The sequence below is a fragment of the Cervus elaphus genome, chromosome 30 (assembly GCF_910594005.1).
Source record: "Cervus elaphus chromosome 30, mCerEla1.1, whole genome shotgun sequence".
NCBI classification, from domain to species: domain Eukaryota; kingdom Metazoa; phylum Chordata; class Mammalia; order Artiodactyla; family Cervidae; genus Cervus; species Cervus elaphus.
In genome coordinates this window covers 76,831,582-76,854,461 of record NC_057844.1, presented here as the reverse complement: position 1 = coordinate 76,854,461, position 22,880 = coordinate 76,831,582, and the positions used below count along the sequence as shown (strand labels likewise).

Below are 22,880 nucleotides of genomic sequence, written 5' to 3'. Positions count from 1 at the left end.
TGAGGTGGGTCTTCCTTGCAGTGCCTAAACTTCTCTAGTTGTGGCACATGGGCTTAGTTGTCCCGTGACCTGTGGGATCTTATTTCCAAGGTCAGGGATCGAACCCTCATCTCCTGCATTGGAAGGCAGATTCTTAACCACTGGACCACCAAGGAAGTGTCAGCAGCCCCTGTTAGCAAAGATATTATAACCACAACATAGAAAGATCGAGAGATTACCGCCACAGGCTTCCAGTGCACATTCCAGGCATTCCCTAACTTAGGCAACATGCGTTTACTCTAAGAGGGCGTAGGTGGGTGGGTACATGTCACTCAGAAAATGACATAGGGTTCTCAAAGAAAGAACAACAAAACCTATTCAGTACAGTGTAATATGTTTCAGTACTTACTATACACCAATCACTGTCCTAACTGCCTTCCATCTGTTCCTTCACTTGATCCTCACAACCCTATTATTTTCCACATTTTACTGATTCAGTGAGAGAGTTTTCTTCTAGAGCAGCATGGAAAACTAGGATAATCCCATTCAGGGCATGCAGAGTGAGAGGGAGAGCAGTGATCTTCCTGGTTCAGTGCTTTCTCTGTGGATAACTCAGCCCACAGGGAAGTGGGGGCTTCTTACGTTTGTCCAATGCCTCTTAACAGCAGAGAGGGAAGTCTTTCTTCCAGTTGTTGTTTAGTTGTTAAATCACGTCCAGCTCTTTGCTACCCCGTGGACTGTAGCCCGCCAGGCTCTTCTGTCCTTGGGATTCTCCAGGCAAGAATACTGGAGTGGGTTGGCAGGCCCTCCTCCAGTAGATCTTCCGCACCCAGGGATTGAACCTTCATCTCTTACGTCTCCTGCATTGGCAGACAGGTTCTTTACCACTATCGCCACCTGGGAAGCCCCCATTATGAATATGCAGAATCCAGTGCTTGGAAAGGTTTCATACGTGACATCTATGGATAGGACCTGCTTGTGGAAAGCATGACTGATGGGACCATCAGGGTGTTTCCGGAATAGCTAGTGATGGGGCTGGGGTTGGGGGCGGGGTTGGGGGCCAGGGTTGGGGAACCACACCATGTTGCTCACGGGGCTTTTATTGATTTGACAGCACCAAAACCAATAAGCCACTCCGTGTCTTCGGTCAACTTACGGTTTGGAGGGCGGACCACAATGAAATCTGTCGTGTGCAAAATGAACCCCATGACGGACACCGCTTCCTGTGGTTCCGAGGTTAAGAAGTGGTGGACCCGGCAGCTGACCGTGGAGAGTGATGAAAGTGGAGATGACCTTCTGGACATTTAGGTGGAAACCAATGCAGATGAAAGTCCACTGGCGAAAACTGACTTCTGGTGTGTGCTTTCATTGTCCAGTGAGCAATCCGTAATTGATGTATAATTTAAGTCCAACTTGTAACAAGATTTTTTAGAACTAATTTCTGGATCCTGCCATGGGAAGGCATAAAACTGGGTCCATCAAAGCTGTATTTGTGATGAGTTATTGCCACAAATCCAAGAGAATCAGCACGGTGGCAGTATCCATAATATTAGACAGTATACTAATGCCAGATGTAGATCATTCAAAATTTCACATTGTCTATGTAAACTAAGGTATATATTCGTGTATACTCTTATGCATTATTACCACCCCCTGAAAGAGTGCTTAGACCAAAGTAGCTGATATTTATAGTGCGGGAGGTATAGTTTTAGTTTGTGTTTTTCCTACTTCTTCTAGAAATACTTTTCTTGGGAGAATTTATTTATGATTGATCTGCAAAGGTCAGCACCAAGCTCATGCTAAAATGATAGTAGTTTTACAAACTACAGATTCTGAATTTTAAAAAGTCTGTTCTTTTTCTTACGTTATTTTTTAAAATCTGCACAAGCTATTTACAGATCAGAACAAGTCAGTGTCTGTTCCCAGTCACTCAGTGGAACTGTGGCCTGCTCCCAAGAGAATTCCATGTATAGGTATCAAGCAAAGAATTGGCCTGAAGAGCTGACTGGTTTAAAACAAAGCTGTACATAGATCACTCAGGGGGAGCATGGTTACATGAAGATGTTGAGTTTCTTTAAAAGCCCTTTAATCACAGTTTAGCACAAAAAAAAAAAAAGTAAAACTACATGATTCCGCTTAATTTAAAAATCTTCACATGTGTGATATTATCATTGGCTTCATCTCTTACCCAAGGTTGGTCCCTTTGGCCATAAATCAGCAAAGACATTATAAGTTGGCTGCAACACACCATTGCCGTGTTCATTTCAAAATGATGGCCTTGCTGAAACTTCCTTGGTGGTCCGATGGTTAAGAATCTGCCTTGCAATGCAGGGGACGTGGGTTTGATCCCTGGGAATCTAAGACCCCACATGCTTGTGCACTGCTACCAAGACCCAATGCAGCCAAGTAAATTTTTTTTTTTTTTTTAATGATGCCCTTGATGCCAGATTCTCCTGTAGAAATAATGGTACTCTCCAGAATCTCACTCTCAGCTCACAGTTTAGGTATCTGACAACTCAGCTGTATTTGTTTCACACATCAGTGGTCCATGTCCTCTGGATGGAACCTTAGCTCTCTTACGTTGCGTCAACCAAGCAGAGGTGTGTTGGGGCTTTGACTACACTATTTGTAATTGGAGACTTGCTGTTCAGATGACTTCAATAGAATGATGACCTCAGAATCCTTTGACCACCACCCCAGTCCCCAGGTTCTGTGTGACCTCTTTCTGTTTCTCACTATTTAACATTCTTAAACTAGCCAAATATCACATTCCCTCTGTATAACAAATGTGACATGGTGGTGACAGTCCATATAGCGTTTATATGATTAATTGTGACAAGATAATAGACAATTAAAGTCCGTGCAGCCAAAAGGATTTTATTTCATTTTTATGTTCATTTGGAGTTTCCTTTTTGTACATAAGAAAATAAATATTGGATTTGTAAAAGAATTTACTCCAAGCTGATGATCAGCTCTAAACCCTTTTCTTGTGTGTGGACTTGGGGGGAGGGTAGGAGAGGGGCTTGGAGGTGGGACCGCCAAGGAGCTGGCATTTTGCAAACTCTGAATATTCTGTCGATAATTAGCTGGCAGAAGCACTGTCCCTGGTATTCATTTCAGCTCAGTCCCTAAGCCAGAATGTTCCTTTCACGTTAGTGCTTGTAAGGCTGAACAAACACCCTGTATCTTCCAAATTCACAACAGAGCAGAAAAGGAGCTCAAGCGGCCAGGGCACGGGTCTGTACTAGCGCTGCATGCAAACAACGTGTTTCTCCTCTTGGCTCATTACACTTGAGTGATACAGCCTCATCGTCCAAAACGGCTGAGCCTTTCCTAAAGTGCTTGTAACTGATGCTCAGCATAACATCATTGTTGTTCATTCTGCAGCGATGGCAAAATAGCAATGCACTTAAAGCTATAGCACCCTCCATTTGCAGTGAAGGAAAACAGTTACACGCCCCCCGTGGGACTCAGGGCCAGCCTCTTCCTGAAGCCAGCAGAGTGGACCGTAAGCCCAGAAGATAACATGCCCCACCCTGCTTTGAAATTTTTCATCAACTTATAAACAGGCCGGTTATGCAGATGGGAAAACCTGGACCGCAGCGTCCCCTGGTCCTGAGGGAGGCCAGGCACCGACACTAATCCTGCCATCATGCCACCCGCTGCCTCTAATTAAGGGACACTGTGGGTTCCAGGGGCATCAGAAAGCGTCAGGGATAGAATGCTTGACGCAGGGCCCCCCAGGGGACCAGACCACCCATGCATCGCACATATGGTGATTCAGGGGACTCAGAGGGAATGAGGATGGGGAGAATGGCCAGACTGAGGCTATTCACTCGAATCTCAGTGGTGGGTCAACCGCAACAGCCATCAGCGGGGACTGGCCGTCTGTGCCCAGCTCATGCCAAATAGGATCGGGCACGCAGAAGAGAAACTGGACTCTAAAGCCTCAAGAAAAAGCAGTATCTAGGCCAATTGAATGATACGTTTGTCTCTTTGTAGGAAGTGGCATGTACCACACTCAGGTGGTTTTCAGTATGCTGCCACCAATGGCGCTCTTCGTCAAAGTCCTTCAAAGGATCCCCAAGTATTAAGCTGGCAAAGCAAGGCAGCCGTAGTTGAAATTCCTAGGTGAAAGCCCTAGGTGAAGATGAGAACCCCACTCATGTGGCCCCGTCTCTTCCTTGTTATGGACTGAATTGAGTCACCCCTACACCCACCCCCCCGAAAAAAAGATGTATTGGAATTCTAGCTCCTGGTCCCTGCAGATGCGATTGTTTGGGAACAGGGTCTTTACAGATTCATAGAGTTAAGTTATAGTGAGGTCATTCCAGAGTAGGGTGGGCCCTTAATGTAATATGACTGGTGTCCTTATAAGAAGACAAGAGAGAGCTTACTTAAAAAGTAAGGAAATTCTGATACATGGATGAACCTTGAGGACATTATACTAAGTGAAATAAGCCTGCCACATAAAGACAAATACTGTATGATTCCATTTATCTGAGGTATCAAGAGTAGTAAAATTCATAGAAACAGTAGAATAGTGGTTGCCAGGGGCTGGGGGAAAGGAGACTTGCCTTTCAATGGATAGAGTTTCAGTTTTGCATAATAATGTGAGATGGGTCGCACAACAGTGTGAATGTACGTGACACCACTGAACCGTACACCTGAAATGATTAAAATGGTAAATTTTGTTATATGCATTTTCTCAAAATGAAACATTTTTCTCATTTTTAATATACCCTACACCTAGGAGCCAAATTGAAATAGCAAAACAGTTCCAAAGCCACACTTAAATTATGCTTCCACATCTGCTTGCTTTCTATATTTGACCAGTATATCTGGTTTAAATTGAATAGTCTCTTCTCTTCCCCAGTATGGTGTATCACTCATTCAAAATTTAAAATCTTCCTGTACTATGCTAAGTAAATATTCAAGTCCCATTTGAATGTTAGAGGGTTTAAAAAAAAAAAAGCATTGATTATTTATTTGTGTTATGGCTTTACTTGTGGCTATTAACTGTGTAGACAATACCATATATAACTATCAAAATAACTCAATTAGAGAATGACAGATTCAGGACTAGACTGACAGATTTAGATGCTTTAAACACATTTTAAAAGCTTTCTGAAAAACTTTGCCAATAAAATGAAGTTCCCACTAATTAGGTGGAAATGATTTTTTTAATGAATTTTTTGGTTATCCACACAGGAAGCAAAGTATATTCCACAGAATTCTTGGGACACAGTTTGCTAAAATAGCTGCCAGAAATACCAGGAAGAATTGTCATTCGTCTCTCGTGAGCACAGTCTCCAAAAGCTGTATGAGGGCGTCTCATCATCACCATCCCCTGAATTAGTGTGTTTGCTTGCTGTCAAGGCACTCATCCTGATTCACGAGGCTACATCAAAGGACTTGAGAGACAAGTCACTTGCCACAGGCACAGGCTGGACCTCCTGGGTCTTCATTGGTCCCAGGAGCATCAGGACAGTTGTCTTGGGGTGTATTATACTCCAGGCACCGTCGTCTTTATCAGCATCTGCGTTTCACCTTGGAAACCGCACGGAGGGCCCCTACTTTGGGAAACACGGAGAGCACCACAAAGCCGAGGAACAGCAGGCTGGCGACCCCAGGGGTGGCACCACAGAGGACTCAGCTCTCTCCTCTGGTTCTGGGGGACACTCAGCAGTGGCCCCCTGCACCACCCCCTGCCCCCCAGGCACGGAGAAGAGAAAGGCCTCCTTCTGCTCCTGCCTGAGCCAAGAGTCAAGAGTCAGGAAGGAGACTGGGCTCTCCTGATGCCTCGGGTGGGACCCACAGACTCACTGAAACACCCCCAGGACTTCATCGGGCTCTTCTCACAAGTTATCTCTTCCTGAGCCCCGTGCAGGGCTCCAAAGCCTGCTCCAAGAGCCTGGCTTTGCCCCACCACGCGCTCATCCCAGCGAACACTGCATCTCTGTGTTCTACCAACTCAACTGCAGAGCCAAACTCATGAAAGTGAATGTGTTCGTCCATCAGTCGTGTCCAACTCTTTGAGACCCCATGGACTGCAGTCCAGTGTCAGGCTCCTTTGTCCATGGGATCCTCCAGGCAAGAATACTGGAGTGGGTTGCCATTCCCTTCTCCAGGGAATCTTTCCAAGCCAGGGATCGAACCCGAGTCTCCCGCACTGCAGGCAGATTCCTTACCATCTGAGCCACCAGGGAAGCCCCAGTGGAGAACCTCAAATCAGGTGTCCTTTCTGATCCACTGACTCCTTTTGCGGGGCAATGAAAAGGGGCCCTTGCTCTGGGCCAGGTCAAGAGATAATTGGGAATTCTGTGAAGCCCTAATGAGCACAGTCTGAAGTTCCTGGCTGTGTTCTCACTTCCAAAAGCCACCTCGTGCTGACATGTCACATTGCCAGCCTTGAGTGTCCCAGCCAGGAGCCTCGCAGCCCAGGCAGGGTCCCCACGCCTCTCCACAGTTGCCTCACACCCTGGGCGAACTGCTAATTAGATGCCTCGTTTCTTGGCCCGGGTACAGGTTTGAGCCATCTGCTTATTGATCACATCCTTCAGAACATATTGGATTTTAAGGAATTCAGCCACAAAAGCCGGTAATGTTGCAGGTGGCTCATTGAGAAGGTTTCTCCAGGGCAAGCTTGAGAATACACGGTATGTGGTGACCAACAAGCTACAGAAATATTGGCTGCAGAGTTCATAGATTATCATCGGAACAAAGCAATATAAAATGAAGCTCAGAATTTCTACTTGAAGGCCTTTTCCTCTGCTCTTGGTATTGCAGGAAAGAAAAATGTATGATGTGGGCCAACAAATTACACCATTACTGAGACCACTACCCAAGCACTAAAGTAACCATGGACCACTATTCAGGTAACCTGGGTCCTGCTTCTCCAATGTTGATCGTGAATCTGAATCTTCCATGAGACCAGACGGGCAAGGCTGGTTGACCTGTCCATCTTGGTAGTTCCAGCATCTCTAAAGAGCCTATCGGCACATGTGTGGTTCTTCCGTTTGAAAAAATGGAATTGCTTTGGAAATTTCTTAACCCACCTACAAATAAGGATGAGGCTTCCCAGGTGGTGGTAGTAGTTAAGAACCCGCCTGCAATACAGAAGATCCAAAAGATGAGGGTTCAATCCCTGGGTCAGGAAGAGCCCCTGGAGCAGGAAAAGGCAACCCACTCCATATTCTGGAAAATTCCATGAACAGAGGAGCCTGGTGGGCTACAGTCCATGGGGGTCGCAAGAGAGTCAGACACAACTGAGCGACTAAGCAAGCAAATAAGAATGTCTGATATCCCTGGCATTTATCCCAGAACATCAACCCCTGTTAAGAGTTCTCATTTTTCCATCCTGCATCCTTGTTCCATTCTTCCCTTTAACTCACTCTTTGGTGGACCACAGACAGCTTGTTCTCAGGTGAAGGTAAAACACGAGTGGGACAAAGTAACATAAACCTGCCCTGGGCCCCAGATGTTTGAGATGGCTCTTCCATTCTTGTCAAAGAGCTTTATTCCAGAGACTCCAGCAGGACACAGGGTTGCATGAGTACAGAGAAAGACCCATGGGACCCAAGCCTGGAATAAGTGGGGTCTGGGTTCAGGGCCACCATTCAACACCCACCCCTGGCTGGTGTGACTGTCACACCACATGGGTGACTGAGGCTGGGTGACAGGAGGCCACCTTTCTTCTTAGCCTGTGACCCGTCAGATAAAACCCCAATCCTGACTTAGGTAAAGAGGGACTGTATTCGAAAAGACCATTGGAGGAGGAAGAAGGCTCTCACTAAATACTCCAAGGTCAGGCAGCAGGGAGGAATAAGCAATGCTAACCCCAGGTATGGTTGGGTATGGGGACTGAGAGGGAGGCGGAGAAGAGAGGTGAGGAGTGGATAACAGGATTAGATAGTTGAGCAGGAAGTGTCTTTCCCCTGAGGTCAGCCTCAAGGAGCATTTTCCACATTCCCATTTGGCTCAGGCTTAGGGAAAGTCAAAGTTCAAGGGTCTGGGGTAAGGAGGTCAGAGGAAAGTTTGACCTAGTCAAGATAGCAGATAATTTGTCTTAACCAAATAGCTAACCACTTATGAGGCAAGTTGGATGGTCTGACCTGGTCACAGGAAACAAAAGACTTCAGAGTTGTTGTTTAGTCACTAAGTCATGTCCCACTCTTCATGACCCCATGGACAGAGGAGCCTGGTGGGCTACAGTCCATGGGATTCTCCAGGCAAGAACACTAGAGTGGGTGGCCATTTCCTTCTCCAGGAGATCTTCCCAACCCAGGGATCGAACCCTTGTCTCTTGCGTCTCCTGCATTGGCAGGTGGATTCCTTACCACAGAGCCACCAGGGAAGTCTGCCCTATCCAAGTTGTGGGGAAGGATGGTTCTCCGCAGGAAGCAGTTTTCCAGAGGAAGGCGGGGTGGGGGTGCTGTGGGGGCGGGGGGGGCGGGGAGGGGTATCCTGGCCTCCTGTTTCCCCGGAGCACAGGACAGGCTCCCCACGAGTCACCCCACCTCTCACACCCTCTCATTTCTCTTCTGTAAAATGAGATCCCAGTGACACCTGCTGTTAACTTAATATGTATCCTGTATGGATGATCGTGCGAGTTGCACAACCATGTGAAAATACCCAGGGCCACTGAACTGTACAGTTAAGTATGATTAAAAATAGTTATGTTTTATATTAAGTGACTTCTACACAGTAAAAAAAAAAAAAAATTTTTTTTAAATTGATACCTGCTTCACCTGCCTCTGTCTGAGACTGTGATAGTCATGGGAGATGTTTGCGAGCCTGTAAGCACACATGAAAAGACCCTGATGCTGACCTTTTCATTAGAAAAGACCCTGATGCTGGGAAAGATTGAAGGCAGGAGGAGAAGGGACAACAGAGGACAAGATGGTTGGAGGGCATCACCGACTTGATGGATCTGAGTCTGAGCAGCTCGCTCGGGAGCTGGTGATGGACAGGGAGGCCTGGCGTGCTGCAGTCCATGGGGTCGCAAAGAGTCAGACACGACTGAGCGACTGAACAAAAACAAGCACGTGTGAACAGTGTGGGCTGTCACAAGCTCTAAGTCCAACAGCTCTGTTCACAATGGGTTTCAGAGACCACCCTCACTGACATCAAACCTCCCTTCTTCACAAAATCTCTTTTCTTCAGGGCCAGAAGTACGAGCTGGCTGTGTGGGTGGGGTGATGGGTGGGGGTGGAGGGGCATGCCCTGAGCCCCTCAAGACGCACACAGTTTCCCCCTAGCCCATTCCCTGTCTGTAAGGCATCTCACAGAAGGCGCCATCTGACATGCAGTGATAGATGAAGCAAGCACTGTGAGCATTTCTGAGATCAGAGATCTTAAATCTCTTTTGCCTGAAGGTTTCCGGTTCCTCCCATCAGAAGTTCAGACTGACGTCCTCCAGAGGCAGGAGCCGGGCTGAGCTCCAGCGGCAGGTGTCACACACGGCTGCCTGGAAAAGTGTGAATAACGCTGCGGTCAGCAGGCCAGATGGAGATCCCTGGGGAGCAAAGCTTTCTCTAAAACCCAAGGAAGAAAAATCGATGTCCCAGGAAGAGACGGGGTGAGGGGGAGAATCTATAGGAAAGGGAAATGAGTGATATGCAAGGCAATTTGAACATTTTCTCCCTCAAGCAATTGACTTGATAGAGGGTGAAAGCTAACAACCTCTGGTTAGAAAGGCGAAGTCTGAGCCAGGGCACCAGCTGGTTCTTGTATTGACTGGCCAGGTCTCACAGCCCACTGCTGCTATCTATCTGGGCCTGTTTTTTGTTTGATTCTGGGTTAGTTTTTGTTTTTGTTTTTTTTTCGATTTATGAGAATAGAGCTCACATGAATTTTCCTCCACATGGGACATCAAGTTTAGATTCAGAACGAGTGCTATGTTGGTTTATTAATACTTCTCCCTGCTATGAAGAAAGCCCAAATAAATATGATGGGTTTTGCATTCGATTTCATGAGTGAATACCCCAAACAGTTTTCCAACAGATTCCTGAGCCCCAATTTGTAAGCCTCAGAAGTAGTTTCATTAGAAATATTCCAGAGAGAAGATCCATCTTATGCACTTGGGTTTTTTTTTAATATTTATTTATTTGATTGATGGGTCTTTGCTGCCTCATGTGGGATCTTTCCCTGGCATGCACGGGCTCTCTAGTCATGTCCTGAGGGCTCAGTAGTTACAGCACTTGGACTCAGTTGCTCTGCAGCAAGTGGGATCTTAGTTCCCAGATCAAGGATGGAACTTGTGTCCCCTGCATTGGCAGGCAGATTCTTAACCACTGGACCACCAGGGAAGTCCCTATGCATTTGTTTAAATGACTGTGATGGAGGCACAAAATACCTTCCCTCAATGATCAAGTCTAGAATATTAAGTTTAGAATATTAATCCACCTTTATCTTGTTATTGACGGAGTGGACCATCTCTTCATTAGCTTCAGTTCAGTTCAGTTCAGTCGCTCAGTCATGTCCAACTCTTTGCGACCCCATGAACTGCAGAACGCCAGGCCTCCCTGTCCATCACCAACTCCTGGAGTCCACCCAAACCCATGTCCACTGAGTCAGTGATGCCATCCAGCCATCTCATCTTCTGTCATCCCCTTCTCCTCCTGCCCACAATCCCTCCCAGCATCAGGGTCTTTTCAAATGAGTCAGCTCTTTGCATCAGGTGGCCAAAGTATTGGAGTTTCAGCTTCAACATCAGTCCTTCCAATGAACACCCAGGACTGATCTCTTTTAGGATGGACTGGTTGGATCTCCTTGCAGTCCAAGGGACTCTCAGAGTCTTCTCCAGCACCACAGTTCAAAAACATCAATTCTTCAGTGCTCAGAGAAGGCAATGGCACCCCACTCCAGTACTCTTGCCTGGAAAATCCCATAGATGGAGGAGCCTGGTAGGTTACAGTCCATACGAAGAGTCAGATATGACTGAGCGACTTCACTTTCACTTTTCACTTTCATGCATTGGAGAAGGAAATGGCAGCCCACTCCAGTATTCTTGCCTGGAGAATCCCAGGGACGGGAGCATGGTGGGCTGCCGTCTATGGGGTCACACAGAGTTGGACATGACTGACGTGACTTAGCAGCAGCAGCTTTCATTATAGTCCAAATCTCACATCCATACGTGACCACTGGAAAAACCATAGCCTTGACTAGATGGACCTTTGTTGACAAAGTAATGTCTCTGCTCTTTAATATGCTGTCTAGGTTGGTCATAACTTTCCTTCCAAGGAGTAAGTGTCTTTTAATTTCATGGCTGCAATCACCATCTGGATTGATTTTGGAGCCCAGAAAAATAAAGTCAGTCATTGTTTCCACTGTTTCCCCATCTATTTGCCATGAAGTGATGGGACAGGATGCAATGATCTTAGTTTTCTGAACGTTGAGCTGTAAGCCAACTTTTTCACTATCCTCATTAGCTTAGCATGTGTTAATTGCTAGGCATGGATACATGCACTTTGAGATAATGACATCAGCATCACTACTTGTCTCGTGGGTTACTTAGCACTATGGCCTACCTTCTGTTTTTCCATCAACATCAGCATGCTTTTTACACCTGCTTCTCTCTCAAATATATGACTGGAAAAGATCAGATCCTCAAACCAATAAGAGCTCAAAATAATGGGCTTAACTTCTCCAGCCCTTCCTTTACCTTCTCCTTGATTTTCTGCTTATGAGACCGCAGTGGACCAAGGAAATGATAGACAGATAGTCAGTCAGTCAGTCAGTTCAGTTGCTCAGTCGTGTCTGACTCTTTGCGACCCCTCGAACTGCAGCACGCCAGGCCTCCCTCTCCATCACCAACTCCCAGAGTCCACCCAAACCCATGTCCATCGAGTCGATGATGCCATCCAACCATCTCATCCTCTGTCGTCCCCTCAGATAGTGCTTTCTGTCAAATATTATAGAAATATTCTCTTAGGAAAGACTGCATTGAAAAATGACAGATTGCATGTTGATTGTTGCTACCAACATTTACTATTAAAATAACGCCATCTCATGAAAAACTAAAGGTTAAACCCCCTACTAAACAGAGGCAATGAAAGAGCTCCTTGCTTGTAACCTGTGTGTGTTTATCATTGTCTGTACAATGTCAAAAGTTGGTTAAGGAACAATGCAATTTCTCTTTGATGTATTTGCTCACCAACCAGGAGCCCTTGGGGTTAACCTTTCTCTTGCCTTCATTGATCCTCCAAGACCTAAAGGCTTTTAGTAAAATTAACCTGACCAAGGCCTAGTTCTTTTCATAATCTGTTGTTTAAACCTTAGACTGCAACCCAGATTGTAACAGATTTCCTTGCATCTATAAATAATGACAAGGAAACAGGCCCAAGATATTATTGAATTTTTAGCTTATTTCCATCTGAATAAACAATTGGCCATTCTTATTTTATTTTAATTTTTCAGCTTTGCTGTGTGGCACATGGAATCTTAGATTCCCCAACCAGGGATTGAACCCGTGTCCCCTGCAGTGGAAACACAGAGTCTTAAACACTGAACCGCCAGGGAAAGTCCTGGTCATTCTTTAAACATAAAATGATTGTCCGTATAAGGATAATTTCTCAGTAGTTGCAACTTTTGCCCCAAGAGGAAAGTGGGGGAAATTATTAAATTATTTGGGGAATCAGATGAGAGCTGTCCTATATGTCACTTGGCCAGACCAGGAAAACCCTAACCAGAAGCCATCATTCTGGCTTCTAAAAGAATCTTGAAGCTTTCTGCTTGTAGGGACGTTCTTTCAGGCCACATAGTTTTTTGGTTGGGAGTTTGGGGGTTTTTTGCATTAGAAACAAGGAAATGAACAGAAGGATAGTCACGGGCAGGAGGCTGTTTCTATGATCTCTTCTTAAGCTTTCTCTGAGGAGGGACTAATTCCGAATCACAAAGTTGAGACAAACCCACCCTGTTTGCCAAAAGCCTGTCATTTCTCAAAAATAATTACTTGATTGACTTGCAATTTCCATAAAAAGTTTCACTTCACAAACTTGTTGTTCTCTAGATTGCATTTTAAAATTCATTGACTATCTGCTTTATGGACAGTAATTTTTAAGACTTGAATAGAGTATTTCTCTGCATTTGGGCAGAATTCGTCTTCCAATTAACATAACAGGTGGGCCCATTTTTCTGCCCATGCCCACTGCAGCATTCAAATATTTACATCCAGTATCCCAGTAGATTTATTTCCCAAATAGATAACAAGAATGACCCAAACAAGAAATTAGGGAATTGGGATAACGTAAAGGGGAAAGCATGGGATTTGAACTCAGGAGAGCTGTTCTTCAGTTCTTAATTTGCTATTTTCTATCTATAACATCTTGAACAAATAGTTAAACATCCCCAATCCCCAGTATCCTCCATAAAAGGGAATAGAAATACCTCATAAGGAATTTATAAAAGGGAATAGAAATACCTCATAAGGAATTTCTAATGAGGCTAAGCAATACAATAAATGTGAAAGCAAATGAATAGCGATAAAGTTCTTTATAGCACATTTATTTTTACCACTGAGAGGCAAGTTAATAAAATAGTTACTATGAGATTTGGATTCAGAGAAACATAAATTCAAAATCTTGCTCTAAGCCTTACTTGTAAACTGTGTGGTCTGGGCCATGTGGCAGGAAGAAGTCTTAAGTGGCCCCCAGATCTTCAGCCCCAATCCCCAGGACTATGACCATGATGAGATATTACACTCATGGCAAAAGGGATTGTAAGGTTACTAATCGGTTGGCTGTGAGTTGGTAAAATTGGAGATTATGCAGGTGAGCTTAATCTAATCATGCTGGCTCTTTAAAAGTGGGGAGTTTCCTCTAGCTGGTACCAGAAGGGGAAATCAGAGAACTGGAAAGAAGAGAAGGATCTGATGCATGGTTGTTATCATGAAAGAGGAAGAAACTCAGAATAGTCTGTCAAAGTTGAGAGCAACCCCTAGCCAATAATCCACAAGGAAACAGGGACCTTTGTCCTGCAAGACAGGAACAGATTCTGCCAACAGCTAGAATCAGCTGGAAAAGTGGTTTCTTCCCCGAAGCCTCCAGGAAAGAGCCCCACCACCCCAACATCTTGATTTGGGTCTGTGACACCCTCAGAGGAGGACCGAATTGAGTCTGTCCAGCTATTGTGAGATAATAAAGGGGTGTTGTTTCAGGCTACTAAGTTCATGTTAATTTGCCCAGGCAGCAGCAGGAAAATAGCACAGGCAAGTTAAAGATAAAGTGAGTCAAGTAGCCTACTGGTGTATAGTAGAAAAAGAACTTGAAAACATGAAACTCATTGCTTCCGTTAGAGCTGCGTTTCTCAAATTTTAATGTACACATCGATTTCCAGGGGATCTTGTCAAAACGCAGGTTCTGATTCAGTAGGTTAAGGTGGAGCTTAAGATTCTGCATTTTTAACAAGCGCGCAGGTGATGCTGGTGCTCTGGGGCTCATGGGCAAGGGGGTGGGGGGTTGAGGGGGTGCAGGGCTTTGGAACTCACTTCCTCCAGTGGATCCCAATCCTGCCTACACGCCAGAATCTCCTGGGGGACCCCTAAAATGCCCAGAAGTGGGGTCCACTTCTAATCTAACTGCTATCAGTTGGAGCAGAGACATCGGTTCTTACAAGGAGTCTCCTCTCTGCAGTCAGGGATGGGAAGTATCTGGCTTCAGACTTTACTCTCAAGGGCATGGTTCCTGGACCAGCAACAGCAGCTTCACTTGGGAGCATGTTAAAATTCAAATCTCCGGGCCCCTCCAGGCTCACTGAATCAGAGTCTCCATATGCAGGTACAGGAATCTGTGCTTTTACTGGCTTTCCAGATGATTCTAACGCTGGTTAAGTCTCTGCCTGCCATGTAAGAGACATGGATTCGATCCCTGGGTCGGGAAGATCCCCTGGAGGATGGAATGGCAACCCACTCCTGTATTCTTGCCTGGGAAATCCCATGGACAGAGGAGCCTGGTGGTGGTCCCGAAGAGTCGGACAGAAATAAGCCACTAACACTTTCCCTTTTTTCAGTGTAAATCTAAGAAGCATTGCCTCAGGTCAGTACCCTCCTTCTATAGGTGTGGCTATTTCACACCTATAGTTGTGGCTATTTCACACCTATAGAAGGACAGTTCAGAAATCCAGAGAGACTGAATGATTAGCTAAAACAGGTTGACAAACCACAGCCTGTGGGGAAAATCCGGCCACTGCCTGCTTTTGTAAAGAAAGTTTTCTTGGTGCACGGCCACGCCCATTCACTCTGAACTGCTGGAGCTGCTGCAGTGGCAGAGTTGAGGCGAGGCAACCAAGCCCGAATGTCCTACAAAAATGAAAATATTTACTATCTGGCCTTCTACGACAAAAAAAAAAAAAAAAAAATGCTGCTCCCTGCTCTGAGAACACACTTTAAGTTAAAGAAGGAAAATGCAGAATTCAGCTGTTTTGCAGCAGTGGCTGATTCAGACTTACCCGAATCGGCTCCATCCCAGTGTCTACAGGGCAGCGGGACTCTGGGTTCTGACCCTGGTCACTGGTCCGGAGATGATCCAGGTGGCAGGTGGGCCTCTGGGGGAAGGAGGGGCATCATCCTAAGGAGGACTGGCCCCAGGCCAGGTCTTCATGGATCTCCAGTCTGCCCTTGGCTGTCGGAGACCATGGGTTCCCTAAATCCTCCCTAGAGGCCTCCAGCTTTCACAGAGAGCCCTGAGTTGACAGCTGGCTGATCCGAGGGTATCATTTTCTTTTATTAAGGCTTCAGTGATGTTAAACGCAGCTGACTGTGTGATTCTTAGGGTTGTCATTGCCCTCACACAGTTGTCAAAGTCTAGTCACCACCCCTGTACACACTGATCTATTTAAAATGGATCACCAACAGGGACCTCCCGTAGAGCACAGGGAACTCTGCTCAATGTTATGTGGGAGCCTGGGTGGGGGGGGGAGTTTAGGGGAGAATGCACACATATGTACGTATGGCTGAGTCCCTCCGCTATGCACTTGAAACTATCACAGTATTGTTAATCAAATATACCCCAACACGGAAAAACAAACAAAAGTTAAAAATGAAAGTCCAGTCACCAAAACCCACCAGGAATCATCTGCAGTCAAACAAATTAGCTTAAACTTAGCAGCTTAAAATGGGGCTTCCCTGGTGGCTCAGACAGTAAAGAATCTGCTTGTAATGCAGGAGACCTGGGTTCGATCCCTGGGTTGGGAAGGTCCCCTGGAGAAGGAAATGGCAACCCACTCCAGTACTCTTGCCTGGAGAATCCCATGGACAGAGGAGCCTGGTAGTCGACAGTCCATGGGTTCATAAAGAGTCGGACATGAGTGAGCAGCTGAATACTAGCAGCTTAAAACAATACCCACTGATCATCTTCTAGCCCTGTGGGTCAGAAGTCTGGGTGGTCTCAGCTGGGTTCTCTGCTGGGTCTCACAGGCCTGAACCAAGGTGCTGGCAGAACTGGAGGCTCATCTGGATGCTCCAGGGAAAACCCACATCCAAGATCATTTAGCTGATGGCAGCAAGGGGGATTCAGAGCAGAGAACTGAGCTGAAGAGATGGATGGATGCTGGCCAGACCACATACCACAGCAGAACTGACCCACGCCCTGCAGCCACCAGCCCAGGAAGCCAAACCACAACCTCTGAAGCAGAACATCCACGAACTGATTAATAGCTAGCAGCTTCCTTACTTTTTGCCCCCACCTCCAAATCAGGACCAAGCAGAGAAAGCTAAATATACTCCCCTACCCAATCACGTTTCTAGTTGTTCCACCTCCAGCTTCCCCAGGTGCTCATCAGGGTATTCTCAAAGCTTTCTCTTCTTATTCTCAACAAACCCTGCTTCCCACTGAGTCTTCCAAACACCAGTGATGGTGGCTGACTCCCTTCCCATAGCAAACTCTGGGTAGACAGCTTTCTCTTGTTCTCAGCTGGGTAGTCTTGTTCATTTCCGAAGACCCATGGGATGTCTTGTGTGGCTGCTCAGTCAATCAGTCATGTTTGACTCTTTGCGACCTTTTGGACTGTAGACCACCAAGCTCCCCTTCATGGGATTTCTCAGGCAAGAATACTGGAGTGGGTTGCCATTTCCTCCTCCAGGGGATCTTTCCGACCCAGGGATTGAACCCAGGTCTCCTGCATTGCAGGCAGATTCTTTACCGCTGAGCCGTTGGGGAAGTCCTATGGAATATCTCAGTCATGGGGAATTGAGAGGGCTTTCTTATTGTATTTGCCCCTGTGCTGGGTGATTCCACAGAGAGTTTAAGAAGGCAAGACCAGTTCAAGACTGAACGCCATCAGGATGTATACCCAACTCAGTGACCAGTCAGCTTGGTCACTTTTAATAAGGAGGCAGGAGGGTTGGAGGTGGGAGAGATTACCAGTAAGAAGTGATAGTCTTTCATGTTAGTGAGAAGAGCGGAATGGTTAGTTATTTGGGGAGAACTGCTAGTGTCCTGGTCTTCATCTTGTCCGGTACAATTCTGGAGTGGTATTCTCTTTGTCTTGTTCTACTACGGTCTCTTCCTCAATTTCAGAGATGACCTTACTTGAGAGGACATTTCTTTTCTGGCTTGTTCCCATATAGAAAGGATTATATTCCCTTTGTTGAAGGATTGGCCGAATGGGGTCCTCGGAAAATCTAATCCTGAAAAATTCCAACTACAATTTGAGGTGTACTGTGGTGAAGTCTTATCTCCTCTGGGGAGTCCAACCCTCTCCCCAGTCACAGCGGGGCAAGGCTAGGAGGCTGCTGACCTCCTGCGAGTCTCCCTGGGGGCAGCTAAAACTTATTCTGTCTCTTTAACTTCAGTACCACTCATTGCCATGGACTTCTAGGATCTGAAAACCTAACTCTCATCTGTTCAGAGCAGATTAGAAAGACAATGTGGAAAATGTAACAACCAATTACTGCAAGAAACTCCCCCTTTCCTTCCCCTTTTGACTTATCTCATTAAATCACAGGCAGATGACAAAACCCACTGAAATGTTGTGAAGCAATTAGCCTCCAACTAATAAAAAAATTTAAAAAAAAAATAAAAATAAATCACAGGCAGTTTACACACAGCATCTTCCCATTTTTTAAATTAATTATAAGTGCCTGAAGGTATAGAAGTCCCGAACATGTCTGAGACAGCACACAACTCAACAGAAACAGAAGGACTGACGGCCTGACCAGGAAACCTAATCTGCCAGTTATCTTCCTGAGGCAAATTGTGGATCTAAATATAACCTATTGTGATCTTTGCCACTTTTCCACAGGGCTGAAGCATCAATGCCTTGATCTCTTGTTTTCTCTCTTCTGCTCAAGAAAACAAGAGCGAGTGAGGGTGATTTAGACACTTGTCAAACAAGACATTGCTAAGCTAAGCGAGGAACCTGCATGGCATTACCCTGCCAGCAGCAGTGGGGGGAAATGGGAGGAGAGGGCTTGATCTCCTTGTGCTCTGGATGCTGGGAAGGAATTAATTAACAGTTGTGAATTTAGACCCTTCAGGCAGCATCTCCGAGTGAAGGGCGATGGATGACACACGGGAAGCCCTCGCTTGTTATTTCAGGATGATGCTAATTGACAGACAATGGGTCCCCACTCAACACAGCGTTTCTGGCAGCTGAGGAGAGGCCGTGGAGCAAGCCAGAAGTAGTCCACTTCCCTAAGGTCGACTCCACATGCTTGAGGGTGGGAGAAAGATCCAGAAGCATCTGAATGTGGCTGCCTTCTAACTCTGGGTTCCAGGGAAGACCTCCCTTCTCAGCTCAAATCCTGACCCCTGACAGCTTCCTGGAAATCGCCAAGTGCCACTCCTGAAGGCATCTTCCTCTTGGTGGAATTCAGAGCCACTAACCCAGCGCCTGCGGACAGTGACTGCAGCCATGAAATTAAAAGACTCTTCCTCCTAGGAAGAAAAGCTTTGAGACACCTAGACAGTGTATTAAAAAGCAGAGACATCACTATACTGACAAAGGCCCACATAGTCAAAACTGTGGTTTTTCCCAGTAGTTGTATACAGATGTGAGAGCTGGACCATAAAGAAGGCTGAGTGCCAAAGAATTGATGCATTCAAACTGTGGTGCTGGAGAAGATTCTTGAGAGTTCCTTGGGCAGCAAGTAGATCAAACCAGTCAATCCTAAAAGAAATCAACCCTGAATATTCATTGGAAGGACTGATGCTGAAGCTGAAGCTCCAATACTTTGGCCACCTGATGGGAACAGCTGATTCATTGGAAAAGACCCTGATGCTGGGAAAGATTGAGAGCAGGAGAAGTGGGTGACCGAGGATGAGATGGTTGGACGGCATCACTGACTTAGACGTAAGTTTGAGCAAAGGGGAGTGAAGGACAGGGAAGCCTGAGGTGCTGCAGTTCATGGGGTTGCAAAGGGTCAGACATGACTTAGCGACTGAACAACAATAGCATATATAATATATATATTCCAGGAGGTGAAGGGATGTTCACTTCAGGCATAAGATTTCAGTGACAACTGAAATAATTACACAAGAAATGCTAGAAGAAGAATTCAGGGCTGTACATCAAGGTGTGTGTGTGAGTGTGTGTGTGTGTGTGTGTGTGTGTGTGTGTGTGTGTTAAGTTGCTTTAGTTGTGTCTGACTCTTTGCAACCCTGTCTGTAACCTGCCATGCTCCTTCGTCCATGGGATTCTCTGGACTAGAATATTGGATCAGGTTGCCATTTCCTTCTCCAAGGGATCTTCCAGACCCAGGGATTGAACCCACATCTCTTACATCTCCTGCATTGGCAGGAGGGTTCTTAACCACTAGCACCACCTGGGAAGCCCGCACATCAAGGTACAATAAACCAAAGACACAGTCAAAAGAACAATTGCATAACTTAATCCTATGGTAAACAGCAGATCACAAATCTGTATGAAAACAGCTGCACTTAGAGTTGTATGTCATGTTGGAAAATAAGATAAATTTAAATTAAGTAAAAAAGGGGGGTGGCAAAGACACATTTGGGAAATAAACAGAATCCTTGAGGCTTTTGTTTGTTGGTTTTTAATGAATTGGAAAGTCAGCTGGGGAATGAGCTATAGATATGAAGAGAAATGTGATCAAGGAAACAATTTTAGAAGGTAAAAGAAAGCTCAAACACAGAATATGACTTTAAAAAAAAAATAGTTGAATGTTTCTTGGGTCAGATAAAAGTACAGATCACAGATTTTAGAGAAGTTTTGTTGAACAGAGGTAATTTTTTTTTTTTCATTTAGGAGCTGTTTGTAGTGGGTCATAAAGGTTGTGGCTGATATATCCATGAAGTCCAAGATCAATGTCACCCCTAATTTTACACTCCATGTTGATGTCAGCTCCAGCAAAGACAGCAAAAACACTGAATTAAATTCAACACATGCCATTCAAGAGAGACACGGCTCCTCAAGCTGCTTGAGAAAGAAGAATCTCCCTCCTTCTGAATGCTCTCACTTTCTTTTCAAGTTCCTTTTTAGTCTTTCTATTAAATAATGCCCAAATTCTGACCAAATGGATAGATTACTTGAAGTCACTAAAGATCCTTTCTGATGGGAAAAGCTGCAGATCATTTTTCTCATCACCCGTAGCTGAGCTTGACTTAAAAGCAAGGCTACAGTGTCATGCGCCTGCACTGGGGTTTCCCAAAGCCTCTCACTCCATCACAAGGCACCACACCCCCACAGGTCAACTCCTTCCTGAAGGGGGCTTCCCTGGTGGCGCAGTGGTTAAGAATCTATCCGCCAATGCAGGGGACATGGGAAGATCCCACATGCTGCGGGTAGCTAGGACCATGGGCCACAACTCCTAAAGCCCCGGTGCCTAGAGTCTGTGCTCAGCAACAGGAGAAGCCACTTCAGTAAGGAGCCAGTGCCCTGCAACCAAGAGCAGCTCCCGCTCACCGCGACTGAAGAACGCCCATGTGTAGCAACGAAGACCCACTAAATAAAAATAAATACATCTTATAGAAAAAAAAAAAAAGACATTCTTGAAGGATTCCCCACCCCCACCCCTAACAAATCCCACTGTGAACAATCAAAATTTCTCACTCTAAATTCTCTGTAAGCTCCCTCTAGCCCCTTGATATGCAGGAGTCAGGAAGATATTCAAAACATACATTCACATTTATTATCCTTAATAAAAAGCAGCACTTCATCAGCTCTCAGCTCTTTTGTTCTCTGCTCTGATCCACTAGCCTGTATCCAGTTTTTAAATGCTCAGAGACAAACTGTACCCCCACAAGTCACACTGCAGTGGGCAAATGAAATGTGTAACCATCGTTTTACATAATATTCATATGCAAAGAGATGGGTACATCTTTTAGAAACACATAATTTAATCGACTGTTCTAATAATACATGGGGGAATTTAAACGTATTACACAATAGCAATTCCAAATTCAATAAAAAAAAAAGAAAAGTGGATACACTCTCTTGAACTAATAAGCAAAATAGAATTTAAAATTCTTTTCTTTGTGCATTTTTGTACAAGAGGGATTTTTTTTTCCCTTCATCTCCCACAATAGGGCACAAAGAGTGATAGATTATTTGATTCTGCATAAAGCTTGGAAATAGAGTATTAACCTTAGATTAACATAAAAGATACCCTATGAGATAAAAAGAGCATATTGCAGGGAAAGAATGAGAGTATGTATGGTTACAAATTCTGAACCTGTGTAATGTTATGCTCACAGGGATACCAAGTGTGATGAATTAAACAGTCAGGTTATTCTTCAAAAAGGGTACCTATGTACTCTCCCAGCCACATGGGGTATAATTTGGGGTACAAAAATGTTCACATTTGCCCCCAACTGGCCTCCATTCATAGCCAACCACCTGGTCTTTACTGTTTGTTAGATACTAGTTTAGTTTTGTTCATTTTATTGTGATACATTTTCCTGAATATATTGTCCTGAAAAATTCTCATTACACCACTGTTATCAATTCACTGGTATTAGCAAGCAAATCAGGATAAGGAGAGGATCAATTTGGTATCCACATGGAAGAAAACACTAATCTTGACCCCTACCTCATACCATAAGCAAAAATCAATTCCTATTAGATTATAGACCCAAGTGTGAAAGGTAAAATTTCAAAGTTCTAGAAGCTATCATAGAAGAATATATTTCTTCTCTTATGAGGTAGCCAAGATCCCTTGAATAGGTGGTTAAACCACTAACCCTAAAGAAAAATATTTGTGAATTTTGACTATATTCAAATTAAGAACTTTGGTATATAAAAAGTTGACAATAAGTTAATAAAATGCCAAAATACAAGTGGGAGAACATATTTGCAAAGCATAGCTCAAAAGATATAAATCTTGACTATTTAAAGTATTCTTACAAAAATAAATAATGGAAAATTGTACAAAAGACTTAAATGGGCAGCACTTCATCAAAGAGGGTATCCAAATTGACAATAGTCAGACTTCCCAGGTGGCGCTAGTGGTAAAGAACCGGCCTGTCAACGCAAGAGACGTAAGAGACTCAGGTTTGATCCCTGGGTTGGGAAGATTCTCTGGAGGAGGGCATGGCAACCCACTCCAGTATTCTTGTCTGGAAAATCTCATGGTCAGAGGAGCCTAGCAGGCTATGGCCCACATGGTTGCAAACAGTCAGACACGACTGAAGCAATTTAGCAGACATACAAATTGAGAACAAAAAAGAAAAGGCACTCCATCTCATTAGTCATCAGGAAAATGGAAATTAAAACTACAAATGAGAAACCTTTGCACACTTGTTAGAATGAGTAAAATCTTGAAAGACTAAGAACCGCAAATATTGGCAAGAATATAGAGTGACTGGAACTTCATGGTTACTTCATGCTGGTGGGGTCTATGAAAACTCTTAGGGAATGTCTATTAATCCGAGAGTGTATGTATTAGAATTAATTTTTAAATTGTACTTTATTCATGTAAATTTAAGTTGCAGTTTATATACAAT

At 44.8% G+C, this 22,880-nt stretch overlaps 1 protein-coding gene across 4 annotated transcripts in view; it reads left to right on the top strand.

Annotated features, from left to right (window-relative positions):
• NALCN (sodium leak channel, non-selective) overlaps positions 1-2,929 on the top strand; it is a 296,965-nt gene extending 294,036 nt beyond the window's left edge. For all 4 annotated transcript variants that reach the window (XM_043892088.1, XM_043892089.1, XM_043892087.1 and 1 more), the window contains one exon: positions 1,094-2,929. In XM_043892088.1, the coding sequence (XP_043748023.1) occupies positions 1,094-1,287 (194 nt within the window). In that variant the 3' untranslated portion in view covers positions 1,288-2,929. The remainder of the gene's footprint in view (positions 1-1,093) is intronic.
• The last annotated feature ends 19,951 nt before the right edge of the window (positions 2,930-22,880 follow it).